Here is a 13320-nt window from a genome sequence, read left to right as displayed (position 1 = left end):
AAATAAAATTTCTGGTTAGTTTAAAAGGTCAATTAATACAATTAACCCAACAAAAAAAGGAAAAGAAATGGATAACCCGAACAAGGATAGACACGATGTTGGGTATATACATGTTAGTGAGATCTCATATGAAATATTAATAAAAGAGTTAGTGGTTAATATAACATAGTTGTGCTAAAACCTATAGGTTTAGGCTAAGGTTTAGTGATATCTTTGGAACCTCCTGAGATATTAGTCAACATCTCAACTAGAGTCTTCCTAAGATGTTAGTCTCCCTAACACACATCATTAACCAACATGCTTGCAAATTGATTTGATTTACACAAGGTCTGCTCAACCAATTTTGGAGCCTTAGGCGAAAATTTAAAGTGGGCCTTTTTATTTTTATTTTTTATATTTAAATATTAATTAAATAATACCTATTTAATTAAGACTATTTGCATTATTGTCAATAGATTTCTTGTTCATTTATTATATTTTCACCTAAATTTTTTGTTGTGTTGTTTAATATTAATAACAAATTTATCTATAAAGGCCTTTTGAGATTCAATTTGTTTTTCTAGTTTTATCTTCTTCTTCTTTTTAAGGTTTATTTTTTTATATCTAGATGAATATTTTCTGGCAGACATTTATAATTAAAAATATATATTTATAAATAAATTAAATACGATTTATAATAGAAAATTATAATTTAACTAAAATAAAATTTAAAGTATAGAATAATAGGCCTAATTTGTCAAAAGTAAGATTCCAACTTTACTAAGAGTTTGTTTGCTTAGAGGTTAATAGAGATTAAAAGAGCGTTTTTAAAACTCAAAACTCTGTTTTGCAACCATAACTCCTTATAGCTTTTTTTACGAACACTTATTTTAAACTCAAACACATATTTTCAACAACTTATATAAACGCACCCTAAATGATATAATCACATTATACTAAACTTGCACAAATAAAAAAAATTTATTATATAACTTGATAAATTAGTATTAATACAAAATGTAGATTATTCTTAAAGGATAACTAATGAAAATATACTTATCCAATACAAATTAAATAAATTACTTCAAATATTTTTTATTTTTCAAAAAAAGTTAATACCAATAGAAATGGGAAAAATCAAATTAATTAAAGTATAAAAAACTTTATATAAAATAACAAGGGTTTTACTAACGTATACCCTTAGAGCATATGTTAGTAAACCATTTTAAGAAAATTTTTATCGGAAATTGAAAAAGTTATCAAATTTTTGACAGTTTTTTCAATTTTCGATAAAAAATTTCCTAAATTGGATTGTTAATGTATATCCTAAGGGCATACATTAACTGAACCAAAATAATAAATGGGTTGATGTGTAGTTGATGTGACACGTTAATCTGCGTGATGTGTGTGGTGAGCCTTTTTGTATTCTGGACTGGGTTGTTTTCTACTTTACTGTGGCCCAATAGTTTTGGGGTAGGAGAGTCGGGACTGGCTCAATTGAAATTCACCTCAAGCCAGCTTGTATACAAGCAAGGACCCCTTTGCAGAAATCCTGGTCACGTGCCCACAGCAGGGGATGCTGTCACAAAAACATTATGGCAAAAGACACATAATATAACAGGATAATAAAAAGATATTCTAACTAAAACATTTGCTGTCAACCAAGGATAATATTTAAACAACTTTGCAACATGAAAGAGACGTGATAATATGAGTATGGCATAAATAAGTTAGCAACAATGAAAAGAACAGTGTTTATGCTAAAACAGTCATGATAAAAGAGGGAAAGGGGATTGGTCTGCTAGACTTAGCTCCTTAGCAAATTTAAGTCCAAGAAGGAAACCAATCTCCAGTGTGGGCAACCTCTCAGGGTAATCCTGCCGTAGAAATTGCCCACTTTGGAAAAACGAACCTAAGTGGCTTATTCTTAAATCTATTAGCTGACTAAAGGATAAGTTGTTGAGAGGGAGAGAAGGAAGCAACCTATTGGTGCATGCCTTATCACACTTTCGTTTTCTCACTTTCCTTCCTACTCTCTCATTTTCTTTATTTCTTTTGCTTATCCTCTTTGTTTTTCCCTTTAGCTTTCTATTTCTTTCTATGTTTCTATTCTTTCTTGTTTTTCCTTTCTTCCTCCTTTTTTTTTTTTGTTCACTGTGCACAGCTAAGGCTTTTTTATACTACCTGTCGTGATAAGATTTACCATTTTACCCCTCAATTGCTTTTGCCCTATTGTGGGTGTCCTTCCCTGGCTACCCACTGGTCTGCTGGCTGCCCAGCAACCGCCACTCCCCTGTGCTAGCTGTGCCACGTTCCATTCTCAAACAAAATGAATTTTGTTTTATTTTCTTGCTTTCCGTAGCATTCCTATTTGGATAAGGGTTGGGTGCTCTCTCTCACTAACTCCTACAGCATGCACCCAGTGATTCCAGCTCATTTCTCCCTCTTTTGGGTGGTATGTTATCCCAGCAGGACATTTCCCTCAAAAGAACTTAAGTGGGAATCTCATAATAGACTTTTTCCTTATCCCCACTACCAGACCATATCCTATCTTACCTCTAACCTATGGCCTATCATGCCTGTATTGGCTAGGTACAAGTGGATGGTGCCTAAGTCTTGTGCGTGCTCCACTCCCATGTGAGTCCATGGTTTATCTGTCGTTCATGCGTTTGTCATTGCTTGTGGGTTTGTATGGTCTCACTGCACGTTTCTGCTATTTATTTTTTAACCCTTTGTGGCGTGGGTGAGTCTGGGTCTCTATTATTTGTATCTCATTTCCTCTCTGGGCTGGGTCTTGCTTGGGCACGGGCCTTTTATTCTTCAATTCGGCCCCTGTTTCCTTTTATTGCTGGCTTGTGGGCCGAATAGTATTCCTGCCACGCCACTCCATTGCTTCTGTCATGTTATTACTTGATTTGTGCTTGTTAGGCCTCTGCTGGGTTAATTCTCATACCGTCTTGGGCTTCCTCGGCCCATTTTATTCCTTTGGGTATCCTTGGGTCGCTTCATTCTTTTGGGCATCCTTGGCCCATTCCATTCTTACATTCCCATGGGTTTTTACTAAATCTTTCGGGTTTCTTCAACCCAATTACCATATCATTTACTTTTGAGGTTTGTTAGCCTTTGCACCAACCCCATTTACTAATTCCTTTTCTTTGGGCTCCTTCAACCCATTTTTGCTTGCTTTCTATTTCTTGTAATTCCCATGGGCTTACTACTTCCTTCTTTAAGCTCCCTTGGGCCCGTTTGTTTTCTTTGGGGCCTTTTTTACTGTTTTATAGGCCTGTGCAATGAAATAAGTCTTAATTGAAATATAATATAAATATATTATATTATATTGATTAAAAGAGGGGTATTTTTTTTATTCGAAGCCTTAGGTGAATGCCTTACTCACCTATATGCTAAAGTTGGCCTCTTGATTTATGACACTAAGATGCTTGCAGATTCCTTTTAGAATATTATTTTCTCACATGTTCGTAGACAAAAGTAATACTGTAGCTCATAATCTCACTAAAATGCTTTTTTTTTTTTTTTTTTGTTTGTTTGGGCAAAAATACCTAACTTGAACTAAAAAAAAAGATGGGTAAATTACAAAGTTAATCCTATTCTTTACACCATATCTCAATTTGGTCCATAACATTTTAACTGTGTCAATTTGGTCCCTAATTTTTTAATAACGTATCAATTTGATCCCTGTTGTTATCTTTTGGATGAAAAAAACTGATATGTCAAACAAAACAATAAAAAATAATTTTCCATACCACATCAATTGCTAACTATACCACTGCGTCAAATTAAAAATAAATAAATAAATAAAACTCAATTTTTTTTATAGGAAAAAAAAATTCAAATTGAAAATGTAAAATAACACATGGCAATTTACTAATCCTACGGTTAAAAAAAAAAAGTGTTACATCTACAACATTTTCACAACAAATTATAGGTGGTTAGTTATTATTGTTGGGGTAAAAAAGTAATCTTAGTGTTAAGTTCAAATTTGTTAATAAAAAAAAAGAGGTGTTACATCTACAACATTTTCACAATAAATCACAGGTGATTAGTTGTTATTGGTTCAAATTTGAACCTAATACTAAGATTACTTTTTTACCCCAACAATAACAACTAGTAATAACCTGCTACTTAGAATTTGTTGTAAAAATGTTGTGTGGACATGTCATTTAAAAAAAAAAAAAAACCCACTTAGGGTTTGTTTGAGATCTACTTATTTTGCTGAAACTAAAAATTTTTGCTGAAAGTACTATAAATAAAAGTAAAAGTTAGCTAAAACAGTACAATGAGACCCATGAATAGTACAAAAAAATACAGTGGGGTCCATAAATAGTAGCAAAAATAAGTTGAATAGTAAAATAAGTTGGTTTTTTAATTTTTGCCAAACACACACTTAATATGTGAATTTCTTCATCTTCTTTGCCTTACCTCTCCTCTTCTCTCTACAGCATTGCCACCATCACCTAAGCATGAGAGACCCATCGATGCAAGCTTTGATTCAACCCAAGATTCCAAAGCAAATGAATCCAACACCGTCTCCCTTTTCTAGACCTATTAATCAGTAAGATAAGAATAAATAAATAAAAAATGAAAACCAACTTTCCAGATCTATTAGTATTAATCATAGATAAGTATAACAATATAAAAATCCGATGACAATACTAATATCAATTCATTCAAATCATAGACATTTACAAATATAAATCACAAACAATATCGAATATCACTACATTGCAGAAGCATTAAGCCCAGTCTCTAATGGCAAACATTCCCAATTGGCAACCTTGTTGCTATACTTTGCATCTTGTCTTAAAGGGTAATAAAGTTCAGCTACCTAATCGGATTTTTGGCACCTCTTATCTCTAGTCATAAACCCATCAACACCATCTTATAATTTCCTCATCTTCTTGTGATCAACCCAATGTGTGTTTTGAAATTTCCGGAGGTTGGTGAAGTGGACGATGGGGGCAGATCGGCGGAGTACAAAAACTTCTAATCTAAGTTACTATGGTTTTTGAGTGGACTTGTGGTATGCCTTTATATTAGAACCCCTTTCCCTCTCCCTTATGTTTGTGTGTGTGTTTGTTTCTCAAAAAAAAGAATGGGTAATTGTCCCACATTGCTTAAGAGAGTGTGTTGTGTGCAATATAACTTGCCCCACCTTCCCTTAAAAGTTACTGTGCCTTTTGAGTGGTGTTGTGATGCGCCTTTGTGTTTGAATTCCTTTCACTCTCCCTTGTGTGTGTGTGTGTGTTTGTTTCTCAAAAAAAAAAAAAAAAAATTAGAATTACTAATTTTAATTTGGGGTTTAAAAAAAAAAAAAAATATGAGTGTTGTGTGCAATATAACTTGCCCCACCTTCCCTTAAAAGTTACTGTGCCTTTTGAGTGGTGTTGTGATGCGCCTTTGTGTTTGAATTCCTTTCACTCTCCCTTGTGTGTGTGTGTGTGTTTGTTTCTCAAAAAAAAAAAAAAAAAAAAATAGAATTACTAATTTTAATTTGGGGTTTTTTTTTTAAAAAAAAAATATGAGTGTTGTGTGCAATATAACTTGCCCTACCTTCCCTTAAAAGTTACTGTGCCTTTTGAGTGGTGTTGTGATGCGCCTTTGTGTTTGAATTCCTTTCACTCTCCCTTGTGTGTGTGTGTGTTTGTTTCTCAAAAAAAAAAAAAAAGAATTACTAATTTTAATTTGGGGTTTTTTTAAAAAAAAATATATGACGTGGCAATATAGTTAGCAGTTGATGTGACATAAAAAATCAAATTTTTATTATTTCATTTGACACTAGCTTTTTCCATCTAAGGGAAAACGACAAAGATCAAATTGATACAACATTAAAAAAGTTAGAGACTAAATTTACACAATTAAAAGATTAAGAATCAAATTAAAATACAGTGTAAATGATAAGGATCAACCTTATAATTTACTCAAAAAAGTAATATTAAGAGGGCAACAAAAAATTAAAACAACTTTACAACATTCATAAATTAACATGCAAACTCGCACATGGGTTTACCACAATCTTCAATTTTACTTTTTTTAATAACTTGGCATGTTAATTTGAAAATGTTTTGAATTTGTTTTTTTGTTTATGGCTTCTCTTTAAAAGAAAATGATATATATATATATATATAATATTTTTTTTTTAGTTACAAAAAGATTTAGGGAGAATATTCCTTCTCAAAAAAAGATCCATAGGGAGAATATGACAAGCACGTGACTTTCATTACACCCGGGTGCGGCGAAACAGAACCGGGTTCGTTTCCTACCAATTGTCAGAACTCGAAACCGATTCCAGACGGTAATAATGGACCCTTATCTTATCACAAGGACGGTAAAAAGTAAAAACCAAACTCAAAGATCACAGCTTTACCAGTTGCTTCCATAGCAAGCTCCTAACCCTTAAATTTTCCCAAAAACCACTCACAAAACCCTAATGCCAATTCCCAATTCTTAAATCACGTTCACGATGGACCCAGACATTTGCCGATGGATTTCCGAATTCCTAATGCGAAGCACGGCGCCAGACCACGTCATCAAGAAGCTCCTCCAAGTATTACCGGTCTCCGGCGCCGACTCTCGCTTCAAGAAGACCGTCCTCCTCCGCACGATCCGGTCCGAAATCGCCGCCGCATCGGTTTCCGAAACGACGCTCCAGACATTGGAACTGATCGAAGAAATGGATCGAAGCGAGGGGGTCGAGGTCAGAGACTCGTTGAAAGCGGCGTACTGTGCGGTGGCGGTGGAGTGTACGGTCAAGTATTTGTTGGGAAGCCCCGACAAGCACGGGGAGTATTTCGAGGCGGTGAAGAGGGTGTGGAGGGGCAGGATTGGTCATTTGGAGAAGTCCGGGAAGAGCGAGTTGGTTTCGGACGAGTTGACTCGGTGGAGGGAGGATTTGGAGGAGGCGCTTTGGGAGGCCAACACGGCGAAGAGGTTGATGAAGTTGAATACGAGGACCGAGGCTCTGCGTGCACTTAGGGTTTTTTTAGGAGAGGCTTGGGCGCTCATGGGGCCTTCGTTTCTCGAGTCCGCGGCGGTGTTGATAGAGCCCTCTGATTTACAGAATTTGAGTGGTGATCAAATGCCTGCCAACAATGCCGGTGGATTGGCTGCTGCGACGGTTGAAGCAGCCGAGCCTGCAGTGGCTGCGGCGGCGGCAGCAGTGGTGGATTCCGGTAATGTGGGTGAATTGGGGGTGGAAGAAGAGATAGGGGCGACGCATCGGGAGCCGACAGTGAATGGAGAGGGAAGTCGAGAAATGGGTGTCAATGATAAACCTGCAGGGAGAGGTAAAGGTACATTTTTTTTTCTTCTAACTTTACTATGTGTTTTGGTTGGATATTTAGTGTACAGTCATGGTGCTTAGAAATTGAGGCTTATGTATGATGCTGAGATATGACACACTCTAACATAACATATATGCAAAAAGAAATCAAGAAACAGTTGTGTAGAAGTAGAACAGAAAATGCAAAAAAGAGCCAGCTAGATAAGGCCAATGACCATTTCTTGTTTAGGTATTTGCTATTATGTGTGTACTGACTACTGCATAAAGCTACATGAATGAGCAATGAGATCAACAGAAATATAGTAAGCAAATGGCATGGAAAGACAATGGCTTCTTATACGAACAATTTCCCTCCTCTGAATTTAAAATAAATAAATAAATAAAACCAGCATAAACTCAATGGACAAACTTTGGCAAAAATGAGTATAGAAACTTGTAATAATTTCCATTTTTCCTCAAAGTTTATTCCAATCATGTCCTAAAGTTTCCACTTCTTGTAAGAATTCAGTTGAAAATGAACATGAGAAAAACTCTCAAAGAGATGAATATTCCACAAATTTAAGAACATTAAGGTAATCTAGAGAATGTCTTACAACAGTTAGAGAAAAATAAGTCAACAATTGCAATCACCTTAAGAAGTTTCTACAACAATTCAAGAGATATTCAAAGTTCGTTGCTTATCAAAAAAAAAAAATAAATAAAAACAATTCAAAAGATATTTTCTTAGTATGTGTGCAAAATGTATACAGCACCTTCTCTATTATCAGGGATAACCTCTGAACATTTCCAATGAGAGAAATAATTGCCCTGTGCCGAAGAAGGTTCACGGCAGCAATTTTCTCTAGTTCCTGATAAAAAAAGAATGGTATGAGATGAGGGAAAAAAATAAAAGCAGTTGCAAAGAAAAAAAAAATACACAACTGCTCTGCAGATTAAAATACTAATAGTACATATAGTATGATAGGCATGTTATATGGAGCAGAGACTGTAGTTGACTTTATGCATGCAAGCAATGATTTGCAAGAAAACCACAAAATGCCTGGAATTAAGGTATGTGCTAATTGAAATTGTAAATTTAAACAAGAAATTGTAATACAAACAAGATACCATACGCTTGCCTTCTGAATCAGCTCTCTACTCCAAAGCTTTGATGGATCCAGTGTCAAGGAAATACTAACTTCACTAGTAGCTACAACAACTGATATGCCGAAATCTTCCAATATTGAGAATATGAAGCTATTCTCAATATTTTTGCTTGGACATAAATCATGCTAAAATGAGATTTTGAGTCGACAAAAGGCTAAAGAGCACTCAATCATTAGCTTCTCACCTTAGCAAGGAAGCCACGTTGACCAAGCTTTCTAGTGCTAACAATATCCAACATAGTTATATTCTGTTTCAAAACAATACTAGACTGCCTGCAATTTTACTACATTGTTCCATTGCGCTTGAGCTATGGTCTATGGTGGTCACCTTGTTTGGTATTTACTGGGTAAAGCCAAAGACTGTGGTGGAGTTTTTAGCATGTTGGCAAGGAAAGTTTGGTAGTCATCGCAATAAGAGTACATTAGGGTTGTAAGAGTTTTTAACCCTAACAGGAATATCACCTTCTCTAGCAGGTCTCATGGACTGCGGATGCAAGACCTGCAAAATAGGGAAAGGAGGGAGAAGATGACTGTCTAAATATCATGTTTATGATAAATTTTCTGATTATCTTTAGATTCCAAGAAGCACTATACTACTTCACAACACTGCTGAATGAATGCACTCAGCTCTATCTATTAACAACAACTTAGCTAGCGTGCAAAATTGATAAAATATGGAGGATTAAGATAAAAACCTTAGGTTGTATAAAGTATCTCAAGTGATTGGAGATAAGAAATGCAAAAATAACCTAATGCTACACGAACACTAGCCATGCGATGACAAAGAAACCAAAACTTTTCAGATCTCATATAAGTTTAAGAGCATGCAATATCCAATTTAACTAGTTGAAACAGGGTCAAAACCATGAAATAACAGGTAAAACACAGGAAGTCAACTCTTGTGCACCCATGATTGGACTTTTGTCAGGTTGGAGTAAAAAAATTGCCATCTCTATTGGCAGTTCAGCGGGGCTAAATGAGAATTTTGTGCTGTTCATTTTTTTAATGGTTCAATTTCAAATTGATTTCTCAAATTTCTCTTTTATGTCGATTCCTTTCTGCTGCTCTTGTCAAAGCTATCAACTTTTCCTAGTTGAGGTTTGGTTAAACATATACGTAATTAAGGTCATCCTTCTACTTGCATGTTTCATGATCAGACTAGTCACATCTTAAGCTTGTTAATGACATTCTTGAGCTTTACATTTATATAGCTAAGGATTCCTTTTTCCCTTTTGATTTTTGGGTTTGTCGTTCCATATTACTCAGAAATACATAAGGGGAATGTGCTTCCTAGATGCAAGCACGTTACTTGGCATAAACGCTCTAAAGGAGGAGTTAGGATTACTGAAGAAGTGGACACAGATGCATCACCTAGCAAATATGATTCCTTGCCTACCCCTGAAGTTAATATGATAAAAGAAGCACTTAAATCCAGCTCTTTGGAGTTAAAAGCAGTGGTGAAGGACCCACTTCCTGATGCATTACATTTGTCTGAAACCATAATAGCTGACATGGTGAAAAAAGATAAGAGACATGAACCTTCTGTAGAAAATCAAAGTGAAAAAGACACAGATGCACTCAATCCATCTGTTGACAAAAGCATAGCTGCACAAACTACTGACTCTGGTTGTGGAAATCAGTCCTGCATTCCTCAGAGCAATGCTACGCGACCAAGCTTAATGGAGCGGAATGGCACTGCCCATACTTATGAGGTATGTGGTCTATTTTTGTTATTTCAATTCTTGGTTTGTTTTTAAATAGTGTGGTAACTGGGGTTAATATATCATGTTACATGCAAATAGTCGATACATCATGTGTATTATCTAATTCATATACGAACATAATGCAGATTGTGTTATTTTTGAGAGTTGTCTTATGTCTTGCATTGACTTGCATTTTCTTGAACTCATCTTAATTATATTTTACAGCATAATCAGCTATTTTTTCTTTTCTTTTTTGATAAAACAACATAATTAGAGGTCAGGCCTTGGTGCGATGGCAAGTGTCTCCCACCAAAAAAAGTGCCAAGTCATGGATTCAAACTTGGGAATTAGCCTCCACAAAAATTGGGTGTAAGACTGTCTACCATGATCTCTTCCAGACCTTGCAAAAGTGTGAGATTTGTGCATTTGGTATGAATTTATTAAAACAACATCAAAAGTGACAAGTCATGGATTCAAACTTGAGAATCAGCCTCCACAAAAAAATTGGGTGTAAGGCTGTCTACCATGATCTCCCCCAAACCTTGCAAAAGTGTGAGATTTGTGCATTTGGTATGAACTTATTAAAACAGCACAATCAGCATGAGATCATCTTCTTTTTTTTTTTTTTTTGATAAGTAAAGTAAATTTTATGGATAAAGTTTAGCTACAAAATTGATTGTAGTTTAAGGTTACAACTTTGCGCAATATCTTTTTATTGAAGGTGAATTTTGATAAATCCACCATTGGATTACATTTTCTTCTTATATTCTCCATGCTTGCAAAATTTCTAGAAAATTAAATATCAATAGTTATGTTTTTTTTTTTTTTTTTTTTTTTTTTTTTTTTTTTTTTTTGCATGTATCAATAGTTATGTTATCAATAAATTGTTTTTATTGCAAATTTTTGTAGTTTAAAATTATGCACAAAATATAAGCTTATAGATCATATAGTAAATAATATCCGATTGACACAAAATTTGACATGTGTAATAAGAGCATAAAGAACATGCAATTCAACGATTAGATTTTCAAAATATGTAGTAATGTTTGTTTTATTAAGTAAGGATGTAGTTTTAGGCTACAACCAATTTTGTAGCTAAACTTTAACCAAATTTTATTCATAATCTTAAGGAGTCACCCAAGTATAGAGGAAGTATACAGCAGGGGACCAAAACAATCAAATACATAAATTACTAGCATCCATCAAATCATAGACCGAAAAAATAGAATGACTTTCTATGGTAGACACCTAATCCAATAGAGTTTTAAAAAACAACAATTTTAAATTGGCTATACTTCCTTTTCAAAATCTTCAAAACACCAGTTGTTTCTCTCTTGCCAAATGCACCGCATCAAAACAGCCATCCAGATAACACCATTGCGATGATGACCAAAGTTTCCTTACCAACATACGAGGTCAACTACAATCTTTGGCATTGCCTAGTAGATACCAAACAAGGTGAACACCATAGACCACAACTCAAAAACAATAGGACAATGTAGTAAAAGATGATCTACCGATCCTCCATTACTTTTGCACGTATAACACCAATCTAGAATCAACACCTTCTTCTTATGTAAATTATCAATAGTCAAAATAGTTCCCAAAGCTGCGGTCCAAACAAAAAATGTGATGATAAATGATTATTGAACTACTTGAATCCTGGTTGCCCCTTTCCATTCTCATATAGCCTTTGTTATGTTTAAGAAGCAATTTTTCTCCTGTTCATTTATGTACATTGTTATAGTGTGTCATTTTTGAAAGTTGTCTTATGTCTTTGCAGTGGGATGATTCAATAGATGAGTCACCAGGAGGAATGACCAATCGTGCAGGTAGGCTTCACCTACCTAGCCCAAAGAGAAAGATTGTTTCTCCTTTGAAGAAGTACGAGGTTACAAAGTTTGTTAGGAGGAGAAAATTGAAGAGATGGAGTTTATTGGAGGAAGATACTTTAAGGACTGGCGTGCAGAAGTATGTGCTTTTTCTGATTATTAAAAAACATCAGTAGAGTATATTTTTGAAAACAGGATTTTTTATAGACTCAAGTTTCAGTTATAAATAAACTCTATATCCCTTAAAAAAAATGTGGATCTTCACATTTCTTTTTGTCATGTTTCCTGTTGAAGGTATGGTAAAGGAAATTGGAAGCTCATCTTGAATTCCTATCGCGATATTTTTGATGAAAGAACAGAGGTAATTTGTTGTTGTACACATTTGCAATGTCTTACTTTGCTTTCCAAGTATTTATACTCTGTATATAAGTTAGAGGTCATTTTTTCAGGTTGATCTGAAGGATAAGTGGAGAAATATGACACGGTATTGATCCCACAAAACAGTCTTTCTTGAGTCTCAACAGTGATACCTTGTAGTTTTCATGACTGAGTTATATTCTCCTGTTCATCTGATTGCTTCATATGTTCATACCTTAGCTAGGTTATACAACACAAGTGATGTAGATTAAACGTAACTATGTAGTCTCTTCCTTTTGGATCCTGTTTCACATGTATATATTTTTTCCCCATGAATAAAATGTATGTCTTTTGGCATTTCTGCAATCATGGCAAACTTTAAATTGATGGAATGGCCTAAAATTCAAGAACGGAAGTTTTTGAAGTGATTTTTACCATTAATTGCTTACTTTTTCTGCAAATGTATTTGTTGTTGCTGTTGTACGGCGTACCGCTATTAGACATTTAAATTGTACTTATCTGTTTCACATTGTTTGAAATGTGAGTATGCCCCATACTTCAGTGGATATGGCTTCAGGTAGTGCAGCTAGGAAGTGGATGCAATTATTCAAAAATTTAAGGCTCAAGTTATACATGCCTTTTTTGTTTTAGAATTGTGTCCAGCAAACTCCTTGGTGAGCAGCTGAGACTAGCAACTGAGGCAGCAAGATCGTTTGTACGCTTAGGTTGGCACTTGCAGCCAACTCTGCTTCCTTATTTTTACCAGGCCAGAATTTTCCTCCAAATCAATTTGGAGGAAAGTACCTAAGCATTGCATGACAAGTAGATGGTCTTATAAATTACTACATGGATTAATAAACTCTTTATAATCTAGTTTAGAGGAAAACTTTATCCATTCTCTTTGGAATTCGTTTGGCTTCCCTCTCTCACAATTTTATTTACACATCCACTTGCCATCGTTTCAGGCTTTCAGCCATTCTTCTTGGAATTGGCTTGGGAAGACTGTA

At 34.9% G+C, this 13320-nt stretch overlaps 1 protein-coding gene across 2 annotated transcripts; it reads left to right on the top strand.

Annotated features, from left to right (window-relative positions):
- Positions 1–6283: 6283 nt before the first annotated feature.
- On the top strand, positions 6284–12679 carry LOC126727132 (uncharacterized). Of its 2 annotated transcripts, none has more exons than XM_050432657.1 (5): positions 6284–7280; positions 9688–10133; positions 11908–12095; positions 12251–12317; positions 12406–12679. In XM_050432657.1, exons 1-5 carry the CDS (start codon positions 6458–6460, stop codon positions 12445–12447), a joined length of 1566 nt encoding a protein of 521 aa, XP_050288614.1. In that variant the 5' UTR covers positions 6284–6457; the 3' UTR covers positions 12448–12679. The 2 variants fall into 2 exon arrangements, with proteins under 2 accessions (XP_050288614.1, XP_050288607.1); XM_050432650.1 differs by having other exon boundaries at positions 6288–7286.
- Positions 12680–13320: the final 641 nt, after the last annotated feature.

Source organism: Quercus robur, chromosome 1 (genome assembly GCF_932294415.1).
Source record: "Quercus robur chromosome 1, dhQueRobu3.1, whole genome shotgun sequence".
In the NCBI taxonomy this organism is placed as follows: domain Eukaryota; kingdom Viridiplantae; phylum Streptophyta; class Magnoliopsida; order Fagales; family Fagaceae; genus Quercus; species Quercus robur.
The sequence above is the reverse complement of the archived record's forward strand: the minus strand, read 5'-3'. Positions and strand labels throughout refer to the sequence as shown.